Genomic DNA, 27,082 nt, shown 5'->3' on the forward strand with positions numbered 1-27,082 from the left:
CGTGCAGGCAAATTATACATGTTGATTCAACTAAAGCTTGAACATCCAGTTCTGAGGGCGGTGTTGTTGTGTGTCTGTGACAAAACTGATGATCAGCAGAGAGATCAACAATTTCACGTGTTAGGCACAGTTGTAGTTCTGCTTCTACACTTTATCAGACTAGAAATAGTAGAAGATTAGACATAGAAGAACCCGTCTCACATCATATATGTCTGAGTTAGACTGTCCTATCAGGAAGCAGCATCGACTGTAAACAAAGATGCATGATGCTTCTCCCACCATCTAGAAATGAAGACCAAATTATGCCATCTTGCACTTTACATTTTTTATGATCAAATAACTTACTAAAACCAACTTAATGGGAAAATGAACACTTGATGATACCTAAAAAAACCTCAAATGACAGAAACCATCTTCAACTGAGAAAGATTTGTTTGATGTCTACTTTGTTGTTGTTATTGTTTGGTCCATGTCCCATCCATTAACATGGATGAGGTGGGATTTATGACATATACTGCAGCCAGCAACCAATGTCAGGAGCTTTATATAGAGTCTATGGGAGGCAACAAAGAGAAGACATACAGACTAACTGAGCACTTTATTAGGAACACCTGTATGTCTTCGTATTGACATCAAGCATCAGAATGGGGGGGAAAGTTTGAGTGTGGCACGATGGTTGGTGCTGGACGAGCTTGTTCCAGTATTTCTCAAACTACTGATTTCCTGACATTTTCACACACAACAGTCTCCAGACTTTTACTCAGAAATGTGTGAAAGAAAAAAAACAACAACTTCCAGTAACAATTCTGCAAAACAGAAACACACTGCAGCTGGGAGAGATCCGAGGAGAATGGCCAGCCAGGTGGAAGCTGACAGAAAAGTCCAGGGTAACTCAGATAAACCACTCTTTGCAACCGTGATGATCAGACAAGCCTCTCGCAATGCACAACACGTCAAGCCTGTGGATAAGGTCCTGTCACAGATCTGAGGCGGCAGTGAACCATCTCCTGGTCTGATGAATCAGGCCTCGTGTCAACAGTCCAGGCTGGTTGTGGTCAGATAATGGTGTGAGGATGTTTCCTCTGCACACTTTGAGCCCAAACAATCATTATTTGAACACTACAGCCTATCTCGGTATTGTTGTTGACCATGTGGATCCTGTTTGGGCCCCGTTTACCATCTACTTTTTTTAAGATAGAGATAGATCGACAGCATGAGCTTGAAATGGGGAGAGAGAGAGTGAGGAAGATATGGAGCTAAAGGGCTGGAACCGAACCTGCAGCAGCAAGGAAATGAGCTTTTGGAATGTGATGGAATGAGCAGATTCTGAAAAAGAATATTTGTTGTGCTTTTAGAAATATTTTGACACCATTTATAGTTTGTAATGTCTCCATTTGTTGTATGTAGTTCTTGCTCAGTTTTACAGATATTAACATGCTCTAAAAACTACAAGCAAGACCAACATGGAACTGATAACTGATCTTCTACAATAATTGATCTCAGTTCTCTCGGCTCGGCTCTGAGAAAGACTACAGACGCCTCCTGAATCTGTCTGGAGTTTGAGAAGGGTTATTCTCTCCTCGGCTACTTCACCTTGTCTTCGATGGGGAAGTGTTGGTGGTTTTGTGACTCTGACGCTCCTTCATATCTATCATATTTAACTCATGTCTTAAATTGAATCCACTCTGCTCTTCAAAAGGGTTTTAATTTTTAAATATATCTTGTTGAAACCTGCAGTATTTGTGTGGTGTCCCTAATGATTTGCTTTTTTTCAGTATTTAAATGAGAATAACTCAGGCTCCATTCAGAAATCAGAGACGAGAATCCGAAGCCGTTTCCACCCGTATGAATGTTGAGTGTTTGCTCACTTTGGTAATGCTGCTGTTTTGACGGATGACGTTTGCTGCCGGCTTCACTGATGCTCCCTACAATACAATTAGTGATGTGCACGGAGAGCAATACAAACAGATGTAATGCTGCGTCGCTCCACTTCATTCACTATCCATATTGATTAAATCAGATTATCCTGACTGAAATGACGAGAATAAAATATATGCTTCCAGTCGGGACGTTTTGGCCGGCAGCCAGTCACTGCTCTGCCTCGGCTCGCATGCCTCAGCCAATCAGACACACTGCACAAATAGGGCAATCTGTTTAAACGGGGGAGGAGGTGCAGCAGATCAGTGAGGCTGCGGTGGAGGTACAGTACGTACCAATGCCTGCTGAGGATGTCTGTACATTTTGCACACCGACCACCAACCTGTCATGTCACCTCACCTGATTATCGGCTTCTCTGTAATGTAGTTGTGCTGTTCGCTCACAAGCAGGATTCATGGTGCAGTGAAGAACACACTGTACATACTAAGCAGATCTATTTTCAGAGGTAAAACAGGCGTCTTCAGTAGTGATGTAAGGCAATTTCCTACGATAACAACATGAGAAAGGAATAGAAATATACAGAAACATCTCGATCTCCTCCTGCCTCCACACGGTGTCGTATACAGACAAACCCAGTTTGATGCAGAGCCTGACGCTGCGACCTCAGCTTTACCTCAGAGTTATTGATACCGTCGGAAAATGAGAGTGCAAAAGAAAAATCAATTTCTCCAAAAACTAATCTGCATCAAACAATAGGGCTTGTAAATTGGACACATAAAAAATGCGAGTAGCCCGAGGAAAAGGTGAGAAATGTGCCAGAGAAAACTGAAAGAAAAGTGAACTATAAAAAATATATAATATGGCTGCTGTCAGATTAAAAAGGTAAATTTCAGTTTGGGTGATTTCCAATAACCGACTTTGACGAATGGATGATGAAGGTGCTTCACATTCTGGTTATAGGAGTTTCCAAATGCTTATTACATATAATTAGAAGAAAAAAAAACAATAGAAGCCTTCAGTGAATTCATAAACAATAACAAGGCAATGTTGCAGCGGCTCTCTGTGCTATATGGAGCTTTTTTAGCCTCTTTAAGCTCATTATTTTGGTTTTAGAGCCCAGAAATTGGTCGTTCTCATCACAGCAGATGGTTCCACTAATACACCCACTTTATGCTGCTCACCCAGCAACGAAAGACAAACAGTCAATGTAGGTTCATTAAGCTGGTTTATGCTCATCATTACTGACCTTGTGCATCGTGGCGCGCTCAAGAAATTACGTCAAACGACATTTCCGCCTGCACAGGACATCGCTTCGACAAGTCATGCACCTCAGAATGTTTTTAATTTGGTGCATGCTGCGTGGCCATAGGGCATCAGAGCTTATTAATTAGTGGGCATAGAGATTCTATGATGGCTCCTGGGGGGAGATTGCAGGGGAAATGAGGCATTTTGCAGGAAACAAACAAACAACAACAAAAACCCCTGCGTCCCGGTGGTCAAGGCAAAGAAGTGCACACAAGCAGGAAGGCAGTGGAGGAATCAAACCGGTGCCAAAAACCTGTTTGTGTTTCTTCTTCATTTTTGCCTTTTTCTGGCAGCATGGTTGTGTAGCGACACCTATTATTCTGGAGAAGACCGGCACCGAGTCACCTCACCTCAAGTGCAAGTATCAAACGGAAAGGAGCCCTGCAGATTTCTGGTGTGCACAATAAGCAATAAGGAAACTTCAGGCATATCAGCTGTTTTTTTCTGCAGGATTTGGAGCAAACCAAAACAATACAATAGCTACAGAGATTAGTTTTACGTTAGTTAACAAAGTTTGCAAACTTCTTTTTTTTTTAGTTAAACCAGAGGGAATGAATCAGGGATCAGCTTCCCAAATATATCACGATATGAAAAGAGTCCATCCAGAATGTGGCCGAGTGGAGCTTCTTCCGTTTTTCTGGTCTTGTCATTAATAATGAATAAATATAAACCTGGCAGAACACAAAAGTGTCAAAAACATGCTTATGCAGGCATTTTCCAGTCTGTCATTGACAGTTGTAGACATCGTCCCCACAGAGACAATGACTGTCAGCGATGCATTTCACGGAATTTTGGAGATTGGTGTTGTAAAATACTGCATCACTGTTTGGTTTGTAACTATTTAAAATGCAGGTCTCACTCTTGCGGGTTTGAACCATCGGGAACAGCAACAGAGAGATGCTACTGGTATTCTCCTGGGCCGGGCAGGCAGCTCACATGAGTTATTCTCAGTAAATAACAGACCAATGCTTTGGCAATTCCAAGAGCTCAGCACATCTACAGATGCAGATATTTGCATTTATAAGTTAACGCCACACAGGATTCGACTCCGTAGCCTCTTTATGAGTCATTCATTTATGACTCATTCTATTACCAGCAAGTATCTCAAAAGCTGCACTTAACAAATTAATTTTCTTTGTATGAGTTCACATTTCATTTTATGAGCCAGGCCACATGAAAGCAGACATAAAGATCCCAAATTAGATACGTTGCAGTGAGCTGGAGTGTTTAAATTAGCTTTTTTTTAACCTTACAGTTGTTTATGAGGAGCCCTAGGATGCACTTTTTGAATCTAGTTACACAAGACAGAGATGAGTGTGGGCACACGGCTGCGTCCTGGGAAGAGCAATAATAAGATAAAGAATCTAATTTAGAAAAAAATGACTTTAGGAAACTGGTACGCAGGTGCTCGTAAAGTGCACAGAACCCAGAGCTGTCCCTCAGCTCTGGGTTCAGAGGGTTTTGGTGCAAGATTAGACCTCGTGGCACATTTTTACTGCTATTGGAAAGAAAGTATAGAGGTAGAAAGAGAGGTTTGTAAAGATATTGAGACAGAAAGAAATAGACATATATAAAGGGTATCGATGTATTGACCCTCAAACCCTCAAACAATGAAGAAATGTGCTTGTTTCCAGTGGATTTGTCCCATTACGTTTGTTTTCCACTTCGATCATGTATTCAAACGTGTGTCTCTGCTCATATGTGTATTTGCAAATTGAAAATGTGCATAAAAACCACAGGGACAGAAGCGGAGGAAATCATATAGACCAGAGGTTACAGTCCGGATCTGGAGCCGGACCCCGTCCAATACGGACCCCGACCTTTAACCTATAAATCAATGAGAATCGTCAAAAAAAATCCTTTCTATTTTGACGTGCAAAGCTTTTCCAGCCGTCACAGCACTGGTCCAGTGGCTCAGGAAACTCACAGACCAACTGTATGCATTGTAAATCATCTCACGTGATGTCAATCGAATTGTGAACTCCGAACTCAGGTCCTGGCAGGACAAGCTCGAGCTACAGCTTCTTTCACTGAACAACAAAAGAAGAGTGGGATAAGAGAAGGAAAGAAAGGGGGGGGGGGATAATCAGCTGTTAAAGATGTTCAGTTGTTAGAGATGTAGTAGGCAATTTGTCCTGCTAAGTGGAAATGGGGGTAACAACAATAAGAATAAGGGAAACTTAATTTACCACAAAATTGTAAGTGTTTTTTTCTGAAATTATCTTATTCAGTGTGAAAACAAATAATAAATATTGTTAAAATAATATTGCATTATCCTTTCTTTGATCAGTTTTCACAGACATTAATAAATAATATATCAATAACATGATATTTGAATATACAGTATATCCTACTGAACCTTTAGTTATGATGTTCAGGACCTTTGCTTGAGGAAATGTCTCTCGACCTCTGAATGTTTATTGAATTCCCCTGATATAGAAAAGGTGTCACAAGATATTTAGCCTCTACAGCTCGATGGGGAACAAGCTACAAGCCCATTGATTGATAGGTTTCAAGTGGAGCGGGTGCAGTTTTTATTTGCATCCTAAACACTCACAGACTTCGTAATGCCCTCAGTGTGAAATATCCATGAGAACATCAAGTCTCAATAATGACACAGCGTGAAACCCTGTGAGCGGCTGCTGAGTCCCATGTGGAGGCTTTCAGTGCTCCAGCTCCCATGATGAGCGACTCTGAGGACGGCTGTGTATCGAGCTCTGTGGGAGAAGCCCTGTGCTCCACGCACCCACTGAGGTGGAGCGGCAGAGCGAATGTCAGGCAGAGCCGGTCACTGTGCACCACGTACGAGGGCGGCATTAAATAAAAGAAATGTGTGTGTGTGTGTGTGTGTGTGTGTGTGTGTGTGTGTGTGTGTGTGTGTGTGTGTGTGTGTGTGTGTGTGTGTGTGTGTGTGTGTGTGTGTGTGTGTGTGTGTGTGTGTGTGTGTGCTGCTTCCCGATGGCAGGTGGGCGCCCACTGCAATCTGCTTGTGCGGTGATGGCGGTGGTAATGTGTGTAGTGGGAGTGAGAATTCAGGTTTAGACAGTGGGCAAGAAGTCAGTGCATGACTGCATCATTGTGTGGACTATGCAGTTCAGTGAAGGGGAGATTTGATATTTTCTTCCTCTCAGCGGGGGCCTGCCTCTAAGCCAGAGCTCTGCCCAGGGAACACTCACAAAGGCGTCTTCTGCTGCAGCTGGCAGAATCCTGCTACGTGATCTAAAACCAATTTCTCTATTTGAATAAGCTAACACGTATTTCCTTATCTTCTTCTTGCAGTCCAAAAAGATCCAGGCTCAACTGAAAGAACTGCGGTACGGGAAAAAGGATTTAATTTTTAAGGTAAGCACAAACGAAGCGGGGGGGAGGGGGGGGGTTGCATTATAGTAGCTCCAGACCAGTGCTAAACAGGTACTTCAGAACACCTTGAAAGGATGATCCAGTCACACAAGGCACTCCAATTAATTCAGTCTGCAATTACAAAGACCCGTCCGGGAGGCAGAAGCCTGCGAAGTCAATTGGCCGGCACTTGGTCTGCGTTCTGCAAAGCGCCGTCCTCTGCCCCTTGTGCAGCGAGGACTAAATGTTCTTAGATCTGAGAGCTCGCGTAACATCCATTGACATTCACTGATACCAGGCCGACCTTTCGGGGCCTGTTTGCGGCGCTTAAAATGTCAGTTGACATTCCTGCCGCCGTGATGCCAGGTTCTTAAATGTATGTTTTGATCCTTCAGAACCGTCGTCCCCGAAAGCTCCGTCAGACGTAAATGAACTTAAAAGGACTTGGCCCATCCAGACTTGATTTTATGCTGCTCCTAATGCCTGAATGTATTATCCCTGGATGTCCTGTCCCTTGTTCTATTTCTAGCCTGAGAATGATGGATGCATTGACTTGTTTGCTCGGTGTCACTTCTCTTAAATCCTTGTCCCCAAATTGCATCAGTCACTCAACAAAAAACCACAACAAAGTCACCAAACATTTCACGTGGACGTCTGGGACATTACGGTCTCGGGAGATTCTGCAGTTACAGGAGGATGAAGCTAATTTGATCATATTCTGTCTCGTCAGACAAAGCAAGTCAACTCGGAGGGATGAGAGTCAGCGTTCCTCTCTGACAGAAAGGTCAGAGGGAAATGCATCATGTCCCCGATCCCCACTGATCCCTCGAGCTGTTCCTGAAAATTCATCTGTATTCCCCATGTGCTGTGATCAAAAGCCCAGCGGGGGGGGGGGGGGTGAGGGAGCAGGAAGTGGAGAAGAGTCACTCAAGTTGGGGAAATGTCATCAGCCTCACAGGGGGGATGTCAGTCAAGGCACCTTGACCGGGAGGCAATTGAATTGGGCTGTTGTACCGTGGCAAAGTGCATTTCGCAGCAGAATGTCACACATACACAATTCAACACAACACGCCGGGACAAAGACGAGGGAAACAAACCAAATCAGGAAACCTCAAAACCAAATTATTTTCATCCTCCTAGCGGACTAGTGGAACTTTAAAGACAATGGAGACTCTGTGAATCCAAACCAAGCAGACCCCAGAACTGTAAACACGACGCAGAGGCAGGTTCCTCTTCACTTGCTCAGCCCCTTCAGATTAAAATAACGTCAGAGGAACCGGCCATTCCTTCCCTTGCGTTTCCCTGCGAGACAACGTTTTTGGCAGACGAGCCGTATTTCGAGCTTTCGCATTTTTTTCTTTTCTTCGTCAGTCCACTTTTAAATTTACCCCTCGAGCTGTTTCTCCGCCAGCTTAGGAAACAAAGAAAACAGAAGAGAAAGGAAAAATGACGGCCTGATGTAGTTGCATGCCTCGACTAGCAGAGTGGCCAGTAACCCACTGACCCCGCCTCTCTAATGGACTCCGCACAGAAATCTGGAGCCTCGCACTCAGAGGCACTAACCCTGAAAGTCAGCATTTCTGGGTCAGTGGCCGAGCGCCGGCCGTCTTCAGAGCACTACCCACTGATGATGTGTACTGGATGGATGGATAGATGCAGTGCTTTATTAATCCCGAAGGGAGTTAATGCTACATACTAACACAGTCCTCACATCCTTTTGAAGACAAACTAAGAGCAGGCTGCTGCTTTTTTTTCTTCATTTCTATTCCTGTGTGCACCAGTCCAGCCCGGAGTCATGATTATTCACTGGTCCACATTTTCTTAAACTCAGCACTTGGTGTTGTTTTGCAATATTTCTTCCCGGCCCATCACATAAACATAGAGAAATGTTTAGGGCAGCTGAAAGTGGTGTATTTCGTAAGTCTGAGCAGTTAGTTATTTTCTTATTTATCCCTTATTTAATCAGGAAGGAACTAGATTCTATTCTGCCAGGGAGTCGAGATAGGTTGTAAACAAAATAACTGTGAAATTAAAACAGGTTCATGTATAAATACAATCAGGGACAGATTAGCACAGACGTACATTCACCCATTTACACACATTCACACAGAGCTTGTATATCTAGTGCTTTGTCAGCGATGCATCTAAGATGAGATAAGATAGAACTTTATTATTCCCCAAAGTTATGTTTGTATAAGATATTTCTCCAAAATGACAATAAAAAAGAATAAAAACAATTAAAGGGAAGTATAAAAATATCTAGAACCGGCGCCTCTCATTCACACGCTGGGTTTCACACTCACAGCCGCCAGGGGCAATTTGTGGTTTAGTGTCTTGCCCATTGACACTTCAGAAGACGAGTCAGGAATCGAGTCACCGTCCATCTGTTTAGTGGACAACCCGCTCTCCCTCACAGTCAGCCCCTTTTATTAAGAGAGAGTACAGATTCCAAGTCCAGTCCAATGTCCTCCTCATTCCAAGCATGTGGTGCATGAAATGAAATGTCCGCTGCCAGTTATTTTATAGCAAATATCTAATCATGTCTCCGGCGTATTAAAAATCGGACTGTAAAAAGCCTTTTTTATTGGTGCCTTTAAATATCCTTTATGTTGAAAATAATTCAAATGTCTATAAGTGAATAATTATGCCGCTCGTTCACCATTTGGCTCAAAAAGATTATATTCAAGCCTCCGCGTCCACGGCTGAAGATCTGTTCTTCAAACTTTATTATTTCCTCAGGATCCGCTCTCGAGCGCAGCCCGACAGCTACAAACGACTTTGTCCTGAACTCGCTGTGAATGAAAAACGAAGATCTGATTCTCGGGCGTCTTTTTAAAACCCGTAGAGCTGATTGTTTCCCTTGCCCTTGACTTTCACCGCTCCACTCATCCGTCACCGAAAACACACACATCGTCACAGCCGCATACGTGTCAGACATGTTCATCACTAAAATGACCACCTTGCTGACAGGAATCCAGACGAAATCGGCAAAACATGCGAACGTGCCCCCCCCCCGCTGTGTCACCAAACTCACTCAGGTAGAACATACGTCTATTAAACTAACCCCCAACAGCCCCATCAGCCATCAGCTCGGAAATATCAGGCCCTTTTTTAGTTGTCGCTTGTTTGTTGAGTTAGCCGACCTTGGCTGTTTCAGAATGTGAGTCCATGCAGTCCATCATTTTGAGAGGCCAGTAAAAGACACCCAATAAAAGTTCATGGCTCAAAGTCCATCACCGAGGACAGTTTTACACTGACTGCATGCAAATGATCCCCAATACAACTTTTCCCTTTTCTTCTCGATGATGAATTTATCAATAATAGAAGACTCCCCGCAGGGCGCCCTGCTGATCTCCTCACTGCGTTACTGTACGTTGGCTCATTTAATGAAGAAAGGGCCCTTTTCTGCTCAGGGATTAAACTCTAGCAACGATGCTCATTAAGGGGTTTGATGGTTTTAGGGCGTCTGATGTGAACAGATTGTTATCTGAACACCCTCTGCACTTCCTATGCTCCAGGAAATAGATAGGTATCATTCAGCAGAGCGGTTTAGTGCCAAAATTAAACTAATGATTAAATGATTGAATTGCAGCTTTATGATTCTGGAGGTTTATGAGATCCAAGTACTTTCAGACTCAGTGTTAAATGCATATCAACGACGATGAGTTTCAATGCTGGATCGATGTGTATAAGGGTGAGTGTGTGTGTGTGTGTCATATTACAGATTCTCATTCCTTTGTGCTATAGATTTGTGTTATTGATAGCACTGCTGAGTTGAGCTGGGAGACGGAGACGTGCTTTGTTTGCGCGGAACAAAAGAAGCTTCGGCTGTTTCAAAAGTCCTGTCTTTGTGCAGGGGCAGCAGCTAATGGACCTGGAGCACAAGTTAACCATCGCGAAGGAGGAACTGGAGAAGACGGCACTGGATAAGGTGAATAACGGGGAAATATATCAAGTTATTTTGTTCTTTTACTGTTATATTTATTTATTTTGTGTTTAACCTTTAGCTAATGTCGCCTCTCTTGTCCGACCCATTTAAACCCTGCGATTGCCAAACACTGAATTGAGAAATGGTATCTAAATTATTAAATGACTCAAGTATGTGTAGTAATATTGGTCTGAATAAATCCATCTTGAAAGCTGCTTTCAGACGTGCACTGAACTGCGAACAACCTCCAAAACAAAAACACACGATTTACGCAGCTAAATCTAAACATCACCTCCTGCCTGCGCCTGCTGCACCGCCCATCACCTGAACCCTCCCGAGATTTCTGTGTTTTCGTGCACGCGTCTGAGCGCAGAATCTCCTGCTGCGTTGTTCGTGAGTTTGACGGGTAAACTCCAGAGAAGTCATGTCTGAAAACAGCTTGAGAGAGCAGGTGTCAGAGGATGGACGTGAAGTGTAAAAGTAAAAAAAAATAGAGGTTTTCATCCTCGGTATTGAGAAATTCCTCATTAAAGAGGGTTGATTCTCTAAATGTTTGGCTTCAGCAGATTGAAGACGAGCCTCAGCTTTAACTCATGAGGTCTAATGTTGTTTTTACACGTGTGGTTATTGAAACACTGTCACTGGGAGCGAGGTGGATGAGTTAAAAATGCACAGGGAGCGTGATCAGGAAAACGGGGTCGTTCTGCTGCTGGAGCTTTGACATCAGAGGCTGTTTTAAAGTAATCAAACCAACCATTCTGTCTATTATCATTATTATTGATTAAAGGTAAGTGATCTTTTGAACATTACGTCTGCTCCTCTGGTGAGTTCCACTTCATGTGTTGCCTAACGACGCCTCCCGTGCTGGTCCTGCTCTCGTCTTTAAACCACAACCTCCCGTGGCTTTAATGCTTAAGTGAATCTCTCATGTGGATGGAAGGAGGGATGCAGCCGTTCAGGAATCTTCTTGTGTGTGTAATCTTGTTTGGGGACAGGAGTCCCAGCTGAAGGCGCTGAAGGACACAGTTCACATCTGCTTCTCCGCCGTCCTGCACAACCAGCCCAGCGGCAGCCACAGATTTCCCGCCGCCCCCACCCACCTGTTCAGATACTCATCACTCATCAACAGCTCCAGAGTCACCTTTCAGCAGCCGCACGCCAAGGTAATTCAGTATTCACCGCACCTCACTGTGATTTAATGTTTATCCAAAGAGAAGACCTGCAGTGTTGTAAAAAAATCCAACCTTTTTATATGGAATAATTGAGGTGAGCTTGGTTTACTGTGTAGATGAGGTCCTGCTGTCCTTGAGCCAACATAAGGTCTGAGTCTTCCACATGTGCTCTGCAAAGATTAACAGTTTATATTGTTCATCTTTCACTAAATAGACCTTGAGAATGTATTGAAAATACTTAAATCTGTATCTTTGAACTATGAAATACCTCTTTTCTTTATCTCTTGTAACCTTTAACTCAGCAGAAACTTTGACATGTCATTTAGAAATATGCTTCACTTTGAGATTCCAGGTATTTTGCACAGGTTTGGGAACAATAATTCCTACCGGACCGAATCATAGCGAAGATTACCTTAACTCATTTCAGTGCCTGAGCTCTGTACCGCTTCGTAAACACCACCACATGTGCCTCGTCAACATTGCACTTAACTCTGGTGGCAACAAGCTCTACATCTACATCGTAACGTTAGCATTCAGGAGCTTCCTCAAACTGAAGTCGATGCGATAACGAAGTGCCTGAAGATAAACGGTCTGTACTGAGGCTGTATTCCACGTGAAAGGATTCCGACACCCGGACGTGCAGCAAATCAATGTAAAGGGAGAAAAGTGACTTATTACAGTAGCTGGCGACGCACAGGATACTTTTGAAAGTAGCAGGATGCTCCGTGTTTGACGGCTAACGTGACCCCATGTCTAGTATTTTACTGTATCAAGCACTGATACTGTTATGTAGTGTTCAAATACTGTTGCTGGATTAGATTTTATTTATGATGGGATTTTGTAAATATGTCAAGCTGATTTATATTTATACATTTAAGTTAAGTATATTTTGAACCGTTAACAGTTAATATGTTAAATTTCTAAAATTACTGTTTCAAAAGTATTGATTTAGCAACGATATTGAACAAAATCCACACAAATCCCAACCATAATTTAGCAAATTGGCTCAGGGTCTTAATGAACATCAGTATCAGTGACACCTGTGCTTCTGCTGCAATGACATGTTAATATCTCTGTTACCAAACAAGTAATTAGCTTCAGTAAATCAATTAATCAAGTGGCACTTGTTTTCAGTATCGAACCTTTTTCTTTTTACCCAATCAAAAGAAAATTAGGCAGAATGTTTAGCATTTCTTCCATGAGTTTAAGAGCCAGGTTTAGTCCACATGGATGTTTTACAGGTGGGTTTGTATGTAAATGGCTGTGAAGCGCGTCCTGATGACATGTTACAGACGCAAACAAAAACAGCTACAGTTCAGTTTTTAAAACAGAAATTTCCTCTTATCAACCTGCATGTGTTTCTCTCAGGTTTACAAATACTGGCACAACTCCACCACATGTTGTCCTCCACTGCTGCAATTATATTTTGACCAAAACGACTAAGAGCAGCTGCAATTATAAGGAAATTACAGCAAAACATGTTTTGCTGCACATGTCGTTGTTGTAATCATGGCTGATTGCAGTGTGGAGACATTTGCTTTTGTCCAAGGCCTCATTCACTGTGGCCTCAAATTAACACAGAACTCCTAATGCAACATGCATCCCTGACCTCTTTTGATTCACATCCAAACAGTGAGCCACATTTTGACTCGTCGTACCAGGAGCAGATTATTAACAACGGCTCTTTTGATACTGAAACTTATCAGAAGCCCACGATGCCAAAGAGCCACAGTGTAGAACAGACGTGGAACATGTCGATCTAAAGTTATCTAGTTAGTTGACGTGCACCCACATATCCAGCAACACCCAAAATAACACAGGGCAGTGGAAGAGGGCTCCTTATTTTTTACCAATTTTTTATTCATGGGGGCAAATATTGTCCGTAGTGCTGGAAATACTCTTTCTCACCATGCCGGTTATTAAGCAATGCATCCACTAGAGGACAGCGCAGAGTCCAGAGTTTTTGACAACAACAAACTTTGCCGCAGTGGACGAGGTTGTGATAACGTAACTCGTTGTAAACGCCGTCTAGACAAATTGCCCCCAGACAATTTCCAGTGGTCCTGCTCCGTTTCTTCTGCTTCGTCCATATCTGTAATATTTCAGAAGACATGTACAGGAGGCTCCGTTTTCACACTTATCCAACGTTGAGCATCAATGAGCCCTAATCAGGCCCCATGCCACAATCTGTGTGCCAAAACCTCAGAGTTTTAGAGGTTGGGTTGAAGACTGGAATGGCTTTTATGTATAATGTGTTGGGGGGGAGGTTCAGTTGGGTTCGGTGTGGGGCCCCCGAGGCACCGTTTTGCCTGGAGCCACCAGAATCCCTTGAAACCCTCCTGAGTATCTGCAGTTGAAAAGGCCTGTAGCTCTGAGTTCGCCTCACCATGTCTGGTCAGTGGTTTGTTGCCAGTGACCTTAGTTTAAACTCAGCAGCTACAGCGTCTGAGGGGGAAAACGAGATAAGTTTGTTTTGAAAAGTGAAAAACGGAAAGTAAGTGGGATTTGGGATTTGCCTCCGTCTGTCTGTGGCGAAGTATAATTTTCCCGCTGACTTTTCAGATAAGATAAGCAGGCTGCTGTTTTTGCATTTTTTAGGAAAAAAACTATTTTTCCTCTCCTCTCTGTGTAAACTCTTTCAAATTAAAATTCATTTCACGCTGTAACTCCCAGCATGGCGACATCATGGAATATAACTCGGTGCCAAACTTTTCACCTCACCGCACATCGGAGCGCACACAGCATAATGTCTGCGTTCTGAATTTAAGTGTTTGCTGATTATGACGTCCTATTCAAGTGGCTACTTGTCGGTTTGATGACCCGAGCGTCTCTTTCTAGAGAGAAACAGCCCAAAGAAATTATCATGACCAAACATAACAGTTGGGCGCACACGAATCCAGAGGTTTTTCAGAATAATAGCGCATCTAAATCGAGCAGCAGTCGTAGTAATTGATGTCAGTCTTTATACTCTGTAGCTCTGGAAGTAAAGCCCAATTACTTCAGGGCATTATGGGAGTTTTTGGTGCGTTGGGAGTTAAATTTGTTCCCTGTGAAATTATTAATTCAATGTGACACAGCCTTTGTTTCGGGCTTGTCAAAGTCAAGGTCGCAGTAGACTCGACTGAGGGATCAGGATTTAATCCCTTTTAGGAATAAAAAAAGGTGACTGCCGAGAGGATTCACTGTAAAAAATAGGATTAGGCCGTCAGTGTTGATAGTGCTTCTTGTTTTACTTGTACAGCACTTTCACATTTTGGAAATAGAGTCATGTGTCAAGGTTTTATCTGGTCAATACCCTTTTAATTATAAAAAAAACCCTAAAAAAACGATACTGTCTGATTCATAACGATTCCACAAGTATTTCTGCTTCTCTGCAGAGCTGGAGCAGAACATCACTTTACTTTCTTGAGGATTTACTTCACAGTACCAACGTTATTCCCCCCCCCCCACCAAGCGGCGATGTCAGCCTCAATCAGAGATCCTGTTAGTTCTGATTTCTGACACTCGGCCGCTCGGTCGCTCTGAAACCATCAAGTCGGCCACAGCCCCACGGTGCCTTATCGGCCCTGATCCTGGCCAGCAATTCTGTCTTCGAGAGGCTTTTCTCCCCTCGCAGCAGTCACAACTTACTGGGACTCTGTTTCACGGCTGCCTCACACATTTGACACAACACTTATGTAGTTTTTTTTATTTATTATCTATTTATTTATTTATTTCTCATCCTGCTTCTCTGCCACTGAACCAACCAGAACCACAACTGTCCCTCTGCTGGGGCATCATACAGAACAATATTCTCTAAAACCCACTAACACCTGCCGACCAGGGCTCAACGATAATATTAGGAAAACATGCGATAATGTTGAATGTTGATATCGCAATGACGATAAATTTGAGATATATTGTGCAGCCTTACTAGCAAGAAAGGCAAACTCCTCGACCTGAAATGAGGAAGGAGTCTATTACCTTTTAGTAGCAGGTTCATCCACGTTTAAAAACCTGCGCATACGCATCATTGTTTGTATAAGAGGTTTGATTTTTGCTTTCTGACCACATTTAAACTCTATTTCTTGCAGCATAACATGATCAGATTACAGTTTTTTATTTCTCTCATCCTCTTTGGAATAAAACAAGCCAAACCAATTAAAGCATGTGTGTAAAAAAAGGCGTCTCACAAAAGCAGAGAGGCGCAAAGGAAACTCAAGATAGGTGCAGGTTGATTTTCTTATTTAATTTTTTTATGCTAATGAAGTCATTTCTTCCCACTGCATTAGCATACAAACAGCAGCACTCCACTTGTGAGCAGTTGCTAGCACCATTATCTCCTGTATAGGCAGTGTACGACAGTTTGACGGGGCCCGTGTGATGAATCTGAGCACACCCGGCACTGGAGAGATTACTGGGGTGCTCCATCTGTCCACTGGGCCTGTGCGTGTGGAGGTGGGTCACATCCCCTGTAAATCACTGCCAAATTTATCTCAAATTAAGTCGTGGAGAAAAAAAAGCACAATAGTACTTGCTGTGCGTGAAAGAGCCAAACAGCTGAGTCGTGGGGTAACAATCGACTGACAGGGAGGCAAATGTCAAGAACTCGGCTCTTTGATGACCCCGTGCTGTTCCTCATTACGCTCATTAACGGCACAAAAGAGCTCAGCCATGTTATTACATCCTTTATCTCGCTTTCTGTTGTGCGGTTTTTTGACATATTAGTATGAGCGAACGCATGTAGTTAAGACATGCTAATATTTCTACAAACGCATGGCTAATCTCCTGCTAATTACTGTTGGTGATCAAAAGGCAATTATTTTTGCACGTTGCAGGGGCGCAACAGCTGCGCTACCCCCGAAGTAGACGGCGGAAATAAATGCTCCACATATGAGACAAACATTTATCCACTTTGAGTTTCACGGGGACACTTAGATTGAAGTCGGCTTTGTTTTTTCTTCTTAAATCCAAAGTGGGAAAGTGCAGGGAGGTTTGCTCAAGCACTCGCTGACACCACTTGGAGATTCACGCTCTAGGTTGGAGTTAACATAATGGGCCTTAAGCACTGGTGGACGCCACACGTGAGTCTCCGCCAGACCCTTGCGGCGCTCCCGCTCACCCATACACACTTTTTTTCCTCGCCGGTGAAAGATTCATTAGCGCGAGGATGCAGAGATCAGCAAGATTGGAGTGGAAGTTGCTTCGTAATTTAACAGTCTCGGGTAGGGAGCCAATTCTCGTGGTCCGATAGCATGCAATTTTCATCAAAGTAATGGGAGATGATGTCTGAGATGCCCGGAGCCCTGTGTCGGCGGAGAAATTGGGCATTTCATTGCCCCGCGCTCAGCACTTAATATTTACTTTTATGATTGTTTCCTTGTGTACATAAAGCGACGGGAAATTCATCTCTGCCACGCAAGGAGGAGATAGGAGGTGGATGACGGAGCCAAAAAAAGCAAAGATATTTATCAGCTGACGTTGGACAGTAGAAGAACATTTGCTTCAATACCTTTACCAAGAAGTCCACTTAAGTAATGGTTCCGGATAAAGCTCCTGGATATTAAACTTTCATAGTCTGCCGGTTACAGGTAAGAAGATAAGGCAGAAAATGCATATTTTAAGAAGAGAAACCCATCATCGTTCCCTCTTCATCACGCTGTCCGTCTAAATGTAGTGTACAATCAAACAGAACATTCCCTGATAGTAAATGTTCTCGGTTAAAGCACTTTATCCAGGTTCTTCTCATGTTAAACGCTTCCCCTCCTCCATCGCTCCACTGTAAAATTCTGCTGATTCTGACGGATGCTGTCAAACGTTGGGAAATAATGCATGAAGCGTTCGCCCACAAGCGGCCACTTCCACGAGCAGAGCCGATTCCACTCAACCTGCCTTAAGAAGATGTTTCCTGAGCTGACGGAGGAAGAATGGGCTCCGACAGTGACGGGTTGCTTGTGTTCAACCATCTTGGTTTATGCTCACAGGAGACCACTTCTGACCCAGATTGGGAGGGTACTACATCCCTGCCTGGTGCAGGAGCCAGACGGCTGCAGACACAATTATCTTTCAGGAAACATCTCCTGGAAAAACAGATCTGTTAATCGTTCACTGTTTGGTGCAGACAAAGGGAAATCCAAACGTTGTTCCATACGTCACGTTTGTGTCCTGCTGTGATGAAACTAATTGCTTCTAATCAAGTGCTGTTCATCAAAGCAGATTTCAGGCGTCTATCTTACATTTGGTTTCCTTTTCATGTGACTTTACACAGAGGGAACCTGAACTCGGCGAATACATCCACCCAACAGTCCCTTTTAAATTCTGCCCCAAATCATGTTCATTTAGATATAGTTCTAAAACTATTGTAGATACATGTAAACTCTTGATTCCAGACTCTTCTAAACATTGATGATATTAACAGGTTTCCAGTGTGTTAACATACAGCAGCTAAAAAAGGGAGACTCCCCTATGAGAGCACATTTAAATTAGCTTGACCTGGATCTTTATTTGGATCCACTGATCACACTCATAGATTTCAATCCCCTTAAAGTGCCTGATTTAAATTTTCCCCATCAAGATTAATGCATTATTCCCTGGGGAACGAAAATGTACCCCTCCAAAAACATATGCCTTTTCTCACAAGGGTAAATATTGTTGTTCAAACAATATATTAGTCTGAAAAGAGCAGGTTTACTTCCAGATTAAAATTTGATATACAACCAGATATGATAATCTTCACACTGTAATATATAAACCGGTGATTCTCAAACGTTTGGACTGTTACCTCTTACAAAAAGACTTGTCGTCACATTTCAAACGTCTTTAAGTTGTTTACAGCTTCACCACAGAGAGATTCTCCCTCCAACTTCTCAAACGCTTTCATTTTAATTAATGTTTAAAGCAGAAAGACGTATTTCACAAAACAGCAAAAGTCCTAAAAATAATGAATATTAATCTGTGTATCAGAGCTTTGTTTTTTTCCTTTTTCATCTCAATTATCATCCTATTACCCTCATTAATCTTACTACTGTGTAAAGTGATTAAAACCACCTCCACTTTGAACAGCTACAACATTAAAATGATGTTTACACGCTCCTTCTTTAGAATTAGCAACTTACTGCACAACGACTAAAGTAAACTGTCACTATCCAAAGTAAATTATAGTGATTATATTCTCGTATGATTTTAAATGCAAGCCTTGTATTTGAGTATTTCTAAAGAATCTGAACACTTGTTTTTTTCATATATTAGGTGCTTATAATAAGTTAATGTGCATGTAGGATAAAAACGGAGTAAATGTAGGAAAAGTCAAACATGTAGATTTCCCCGCACTGCTTGTAAATGTCGAGATATTTCGGAACACGTGTCAATTGACAGGTTGGCCTTTTCTATTGTTGCATTCCTGCCTTCCCGCCTACGTGAGCCGCGGAGCTGCAGATCAGCAGCGAGGTTAACCTGCACAGATTGTTCCAAGTACGAGTAGCTGACTGTGTGATGGCCTGTCACCGGAGTAATGAATAGTTCGCACGTCAACGTGGGTGAAAACTTGAGCTTGTTCTAAAATATGTCAACATTTTCCTGCGAAGTGGAAGAATTAGCCGAGAACATTGTGCTGCAGAGCCGGTGTAGTTTAGAGAAAACTGATTCAAAGGACTGTCGGTAAGTCTGCAGGCAGATAATATATGTTAATTTGCAATTAAATATTATAGACACGCAGAAACTTGGGCAGCAGATGTTATGTTTCCTTATTAGTGTTTGCTAATGCAAAGCAGTTGCAAATGAAGACCAACAACTCGACTTGTGTTTTAAACTTCAGTCTGATGCGCTTCCATATTTTTGTCATTGTGTCTTTCTGGACTCAAATCATCAGCGTGTCCGTCACTGTCTGACGTCCCTCCTCCGTCTGTCGCTCATTGGTTCCTACTGAAGACCTTGAAACACCTCATTAATTCATAATTACATTTCATAACAAATGCCCTGGTCACGCTAATGAGACATTTAGCAAAACAAATGTTTTCCTCTGTGTTCGAGCCTCTCGTCCGCAGCAAAACAGCGTTTTAAGTCACTTTTTGGAACGCCTTTCAAAGTAAAGATTTATTAAAGTGTCTTCAATATATGTACGACAGCACAGATATCGGACGTTTAAAGTTTTATACAGCTATGACCGGTTGTTTTTGAAGAAGTCACGGTTTGAAATAAACATTTTCTAAAGAGATAATATCTTTATCTTGCCGCCAGCACAGAGGTGAATGTTCCGAACACAGTTCAGAAATATGACGCAGGCTATGAATTTGATTTTAAAGCATTAAAGACTCGATGAAGATGATGAGAAACAGGAATATTTACTCTCATGATTGTTTCCTTGTGTACGTAAAGCGACGGGAAATTCATCTCTGCAAATGGTGAGTTTCCATTCGCGTTCAACTTAGTGGTACCGTCACTCATCAGTATTCACACGAGGTCGTCCGTGTTGACGGGAGAAAGTTGACTGAAGCCTGGCATGCAAGCAGCCGACGGTTCTTATTTACCTCTTTCCTTGGCCTCTAGCAGGGAGCATTTCTCACACCGCTGGTTTTAAGTGCATCAACCCGGCGAGAGTCCTGTTTTTCATGTGGACATCATTTCAGGTGGTTGTGGTATAGACGGCTCGTCCACCTCCAGAGAGAACAGGTTCATCTCTGACCGTCCGTCTTGTTTACCTCCCACCATCCCGACATCGCTTTTCACTGCTGTTTGCGGCGGGTCACTTTACTCAAACATCATTGCTCATCACAAGCAGCGCGGAGGAAAAATCCCAAAGCTGCTTTCTGGACTCACTTCTCACTCCGAGCTGATCTGTGCATGTTTATTCAGACATCAGTCACAGGCTGGTTTGAAGGTTTGACCTCTGGGACCTGCTGGTCTGTGCACAAACAACTGTACAGCTCAATTTAGTTTCAGAACAGAATCTGAGCAGGAAAAAAAACACAATACATCAAGCTTTAATTGCTTTTAATATCTGACTAATAAGACATTGCACAAATGTGACTGTTCACATAGATTCCCTTTGTGTAAACTGAGGTTTCAGCCAATATCCTTGTTTCATAAATCATAAATCATATGAGTCGGGACGCACGTCATGCACAAGTCGGTCTTTCAGCTACTAGATGGATTACCATGAAACATTCATGTCACCCTTAGAATGAGTTCATTCACTGTAATTAACCCCAATTATCGACCCACCATGACGTCGCGCATTAGTTTGTAATCCGCCATTTACAAGCCTCCAGTTTTGCATCTTGTCCAGCGCCATCTTGGTTCTTTGAAACCAGAAGTTGCCATATTTGGAGGAGCAGGGGGTGGAGCCTGATTCAGTGACACTCCATCCCTTCCTATATCTGCAACTTGCAAACTTGCCGCTAACAGACGTCTCGCTTTGACTGCTTTTTGCTGCTTCTCTGTCAAAGTGCTGCCAATCTTTCAACCGTTAATCCTGCACGCTGAGCGCTACCTCGTATCGAGACACAGGCTCGACACAGGCGCTGATACGTGGACGTGTGACGTGGAGAAACAGGACCTGGCAGATGATTAAAGAGCTCCTGGCAGACACATATACACTCTCTTTGCATAGATAAGAAAAGTATATATCTTTGGGGATTTGGGATGCGGTCGCAATTTGTTCCCTACAAAACATATATTCTCAGTATTTAGTATCTAGTATCAGACGAGAATAGTTTGCTTTTTTTTAAGCCTACTTTGTAAACCAGAGTTTAGAAGCAGCTGCTGTGGATGTGGAGTCTGACGTTTAACTCTGTTAGTTCAAATAAAAACACTATTTAAGCAGAAATATAGATACTAAGGAAAGTTTTTGATCTTTGTGCATCATGTGTGATGGTTAATTATTTTTAGTACGTTCACCTCCAAGCTCTAATATCTCAATAATTCTCTTTTTAGTTTGCAGCACGCTCTTATTTTTCCCTTCCTGCTGCCTGTTAGGAGGTTGTGATTCTACTAATTTATTTACTACAAATAAATGAGCTGAATTAGTTGAGATACACCATAATAAAACAAGCAGTTATTAAACATTTGAGTCAGAACTGATTTATTGACTTTCCACTGCAGCATCAACGAGACATTTACACGTTGTAGTTTCACCCCCAAGTTCAAATGTTTCTTGTTTTTTCTTTACAGGACATCTCCAGAGTTCAGAGAATCGTCACAGACAGTAAATCACCCGTGAACATCGGAGTAACGAGGAGAGAGAGTGGCGGCGTGAAAGCGTGCCAGATGGAAAAGGTGAGCGTTCCCACTAATTAAATTGTAATGGCCTCTGTGACCTCAGGGCCTGTATCCATGACGTTCATCTGTTCACTGGATTCATGCTCGAGTGCCTCATCAGGAGTCAAACACCACAAGTGTCTCCAAGAGATTCATTAGCTGGAAGAGTTAATGCAACAACTGTAACAGGTTCCAGTCGGATGATTCTTAAAGTTAATAGTTTTTATCGTTTTTAATCTTAAAATACTTTTAATTGCACGTTACCAAAGGATTTTTACTGTCTCACAGTTTCTATAACTTCTTTAAATCAGAAAACTTGTTGCTTCTCATTTTATTATAATATATTTTGTAGGTTTCAATTTTGGGACAAACGATGTAAAGATAAAGAACTCATCCTCGATAAATGTAACACAAGTAATTTGAGTCATTTCAGACACTGACAGGATTTCATCAACTATCAAACTATTTTGAGAAGAATCTTCTGTTTTCTATCCGAGCAAATGAAATGTCTTGGGTTTTTGAACGGCTGGTCAGACAAAAAAAAAGGTATGTCAACTTCTCAACTTGGCGACTGGGAAATTGTAAAGACACTGAAATGACACATTTTGCCATTTTCCATTGATCGTGAAGTGAATATAAATATACAGGATAATACCACCTCACAGTTTTACAGCTACACCAAACACGTACATTTACCTCCACGTCAGTCCAGTCTTGTAATGTGAGGAATTCAAACAAAGATATTCAGTCTATTTGCAGAACATAATGGTGTCACTGTGAAGTTGACCTTTGACCTTTTATCTAAAATGTCTTAATAGATTATTACCTCTGCCAGTTAGATTATGTTTGTGTGTTATTCATCAGCATTTCACAAAAACTACTGGACAGATTACCACAACACTTGGTGAAAGGATATTGTACGTGTCAGGGAAGAACTCATTATCAACTTTGTGCGGATGGTGGAATGTTTTTAACTTTTCCCAGGGGATAAATAGTGGATCTAGATTTTAACTTGAATGAATTAAGGAGGACTGTTGTGCTTTGGTTTGTGCTCGTCGGGTTTGGGTTGAATTCTTTAAGCCAAAAACACGGTGGTGTGAGTAACCCTGACCTTTGACATTCGACAACCAAAAGCACTTCAGTTCATCTTTCAGTCCAAGTGAACGTTTGAAATAAATTCGGCGTTAAATCTCAGTAAAAGACAAACTTTGCACATTCAAACTCTCCTCGAGGAGCCTTTGAGTCACAACTGCACTCGACCAGAGCAAACACAGTTTTACACCGAGGAGCTTTTGGAACATGTGAAGGAGTCGAGTCTCCCACTGACACGTTGAAAACAGTCCCAGACCTCTCCTGTGGAAACAGAGATACTCAGGTTCCACAGCCTTTCTCCTCCAGGACCCAGGCAGCCGTGATCAGTCACTTATCAAGAAGGTAAAGAGGCTTTGACAGAAGCAGGGAAGCAAACATGGTCCATAAGGATTTTTGACAAGCGATCATCAAGAAGTATTACAGGATAAGTCGACAGACGACAGCACAGTGCAGAGGCTCGCCACCCAAATACCGAAATTACCGTCTGTGGAAACTTTGTCAGAGAGATTGTTCCTTAATGAAACTGTGCCAAAAACAATGTTCAGCCGTGTCCAAAAATTGATCATGTAATCTTGGCAGGGTTTTAAAATTCCTTCAGCGAGAGTGAGAAACCTTGTGATGCAGATAAGAGGAGACACATTTGAAACAGAGACTCAGATGTTGTGTTTGCTCGTGGACGCCGCCGCGGCTCGTCCTCTCGTCCCTGCGGGCCGCCAGGAAATGAGGAGAGACAGTGTGGATGAGTGTGTGTGTTCGGTCCCCTCGGCCTGTGGTGCGGTTTGAAAATGAAATGTGAAAGGTTCACAGCAATCTAATACATGATTTGCTTTTCATAGACAAAGCTCATACTTAACAGGTTGAAATATATATACGCCACCAGTCAAAGGTTGTAAAACACCTCAATCTTTCCAGCTCAAATTTACATAATTCAATGTCTCTGGGTCCTTTTGTACCGAGTGACACCCGGGTGCCTTTTGCAAGTTTCAGACAGATGTCGTTTTCCATTCAGAGCACTCACTGTGTTTGAATAGCAAACACACCTTCACCCATCGGAGCACCGGTGGGTGTGTTGGTCCTAAACTTAGCTTTAGACTGATGCATTGTTGGCGATTTCACGTTGGATCAACAAAAACTGGGACTAAAGTCAAAGTTGCAGTATTTTACTGGCGTGTAATAAAAATGGTAATACAGATAATATGATAAAAGTTGAATATCTGCCATTATCATAGTCATTTCTCAACATGCAATTGGATCTGTCTTTTACAAGCAATTAGAACCATGCACCTGTAACTAAAACCTTATTATCAAGAGTGAAACACTACTTAGATCGATAAAATAGATTCCTTGTGTTGTCCTGTTCTTGCATCATGTGAAGCCTCCATCTTGTTCTGTTCTCTCCATGTTTCGGTTCAGTACGTTGCTGTAGGAGGAACCTCGGACCAACCAGTCCGTGTTCTCCCTGCACTGTGGTGTTTTCCTTTATAATGCACGAGGGGGGTGTAGTAACAGTTTGTTTTCCGACACCGCCTTTGTGCAGAGGGTTTGAAAGTCATCAACAAAAGCTGCGTTGTAGGAATTGTTTGCATCAACTTTCAAGGCTTTAATTTAATTGCAGTGCTGCAGGAAAGCTGTAAATTAACCCAATTCCCAAACCCTGAAATCCACTTAGAAATATATAACAATTGAATTAGCACATAAATGCATGTTTTTAAAAATTTGGGTAAACCTGCTAAAAATAGCAACTGACTCTTTTCCTGAAGCCAGTATGATGATTTTTTTCAGTTTCATTACTTTCAAAGTCACAAACACGCCGGTGATCGAGGTTAGTAAATCGTAGACGGCAGCTCGAAGGCCGGGGAGATGTTTTGATATATTTTACTTCAGTCTCTTCGAACTTGATTCTGCTTGAACGGAGACGGATGGAATTTGATGCACATGAACGCGTCAACCTGAAGGGGGAATATTGACGTGTTCATGTTTCCATAACTGCTGATCAGAACTGAAACTGATAAACACCTCCGACTACAGTCAGATTCTCCATTTCACACTGAAGACAAAGCTAGAAGTTAGTGGGTCTTTCACTGAACTTCAACTCCTTACATTTAAATAAAAACTGGAAAACTGGAGGCGGCACAGAATCTTTCGACCTGTTATGTATTTCACAGGCTCGTCCTTCATTCATCACTCGTCCCACTTGTGGTGAGACACGTCCAAACACTCGGTGTAGAGCAGGTGCTTCCAAACACTTAATCCACAATGGACCTGATAAAGCTGGAGAGGAGTAATTAATGGACATTAATGTGACAGTGTTTTGTGTTTAAAAAAAATAAATAAATCATTACCGCTGATGAGAAAGGGCTTCGGGTTTATCACTCAGAGAAATGACTCACATCGCTTGAGCAATTCTGTGAAAGGAAAACATCCTGTAAGGCTGCGACTTATGATTATTTTAAGTATTGATTGGTTCAGGATTTATCATTTTGTCTGTAAAAGGTCATGAAATGTTGAAAAATGTCCGTCTCATCTTTTTAGGGCCCAAGGAAACATCTGGGAATTGTTTTTTTTTCGAACCAGCATTCAATTTAACATGGTGCTTAGAATCAAACAAACTAGAAAAGCAGCAAACCAACAAATGTTTGTGGTATTTCTGCTGAGTAAATTATTTGAGCGATTATCAGTCATTTGATCGGCAATTTTCTGGTTGATTACTGTCATCAAATCTCAATTCCAATGAGGAAGTTAATTGGATGATTCCACAGATGCAGAAGTCGTCGATGAAATGCTCTGTAGCTTTTATGTGAAAATCAAAAGGGCATGTTAATGTCACTGATTTGAGTCTATTCATCGTCTGGCTCTGTTCAATCTCCAGTTTTCTCTGAATAAACCCAGTTCCCTGCACGTTTCCCCTTCACTGCTCTGAGATATTCTCCCTCTGCTCCCACAGACCGGAGGCGACTGCTTCCAGAATCAGACGGAGGAATCGGCCCCAGACAGTAAAAAGCAACCTGAGGCACAGCAGGTGAGCGTCACTTGGATTTAAATGGAAACAACAGCAGATGTAAACTACTCACTTGTCAATCCGGTGAAATCTTGTTTTTCTTCGGCAGAGGAATGATCGGTTAGTTAATTAGGGTCATAAAGATAAAAAAAAATGTGTTTTTCTTAAAATAACAAAACAACCGTCTCATAATTTCCGCACCTTCTTCAAGCGTATTTAAATCTTCAGGTCACAAATGTTTTTTTTTTTACTTTTTATAAAACATCCGAGGGATTTTCTAACTCCACTGGACACTGTGGTTTAAATTAACATTTGACCAACAGGAGTAAACAATGCGTTTGTTGGGGATTGTTTTTCTGCCGCAGATTAATTTGGTGCATTATTTACAGCACTGTTAATGACGTGTGTCCGGGACTCAGAATAAACTCCACAGCACCGTGTTTGTGCTGATGAAGAAACATCCAGTGCATCTCTCTGCTGCTCCCTGATTTGTTTTTAATAGTATTTGGACAACAATGCAGCTCCAGTGCACAAGAGATGAGGCTTCAGGGAAATACGTCTGTGGGATTAAGCAATTTCTGGTTTTAGCCTTTTGTGGACAAATAGAAAAATATTGAATATAATCAGCTTCATCTTCTAAGTTGCTCTTCTGTGGTGGATTATAGCAATTTGTCATTTTCAGTCTGCTGCAGCTCTGAAAATTTAAATGAGTGCTTCACACAGCAATATAATAAACAACATGTTTAAAACACATAGAGACTGCACGGATTTACATGAACTAATAATTATATAAACAGGATTGGAGGGACAATGCAAACCTTGGTGTGCGCTGGATAAACCCCGATCAGGCAATGCTCGCTTTGTATTAATGACATTTTATATCGGCGTCATCATGACATCATTTATATCTTTTTATACCAAAGGATTACATATGAATAAGCTGTAGATCATGTAATAATCTTACTGGTTGCAAATGTTGCATCACTACACTCTACGACACCATTTTCTGACTTCACCATGACGTCATAGTGACATCATTCCTACCATATATTTAGGTGGTGTCTATTGTCCTATAGGATGCAGCGATACCTTGAAAAATGCATTTTATAGCAATGCACTGATGTCATTTTCTGACTC

General features: G+C 42.1%; 1 protein-coding gene across 2 annotated transcripts in view; it reads left to right on the plus strand.

Moving 5' to 3' along the window:
* Nucleotides 1-27,082, plus strand: part of luzp2 (leucine zipper protein 2) — a 146,908-nt gene that overhangs the window by 114,432 nt on the left and 5,394 nt on the right. Inside the window, exons 7-11 of one of the 2 annotated variants that reach the window (XM_034577902.1) lie at nucleotides 6,463-6,525; nucleotides 10,388-10,453; nucleotides 11,446-11,613; nucleotides 21,769-21,873; nucleotides 25,892-25,966. In XM_034577902.1, the coding sequence (XP_034433793.1) occupies nucleotides 6,463-6,525; nucleotides 10,388-10,453; nucleotides 11,446-11,613; nucleotides 21,769-21,873; nucleotides 25,892-25,966 (477 nt within the window). Of the gene's footprint in view, nucleotides 1-6,462; nucleotides 6,526-10,378; nucleotides 10,454-11,445; nucleotides 11,614-21,768; nucleotides 21,874-25,891; nucleotides 25,967-27,082 lie in introns of both variants that reach the window. The other variant, XM_034577892.1, reaches the window with a different exon arrangement.

This window comes from Hippoglossus hippoglossus, chromosome 3 (genome assembly GCF_009819705.1).
Source record: "Hippoglossus hippoglossus isolate fHipHip1 chromosome 3, fHipHip1.pri, whole genome shotgun sequence".
Lineage (NCBI taxonomy): Eukaryota > Metazoa > Chordata > Actinopteri > Pleuronectiformes > Pleuronectidae > Hippoglossus > Hippoglossus hippoglossus.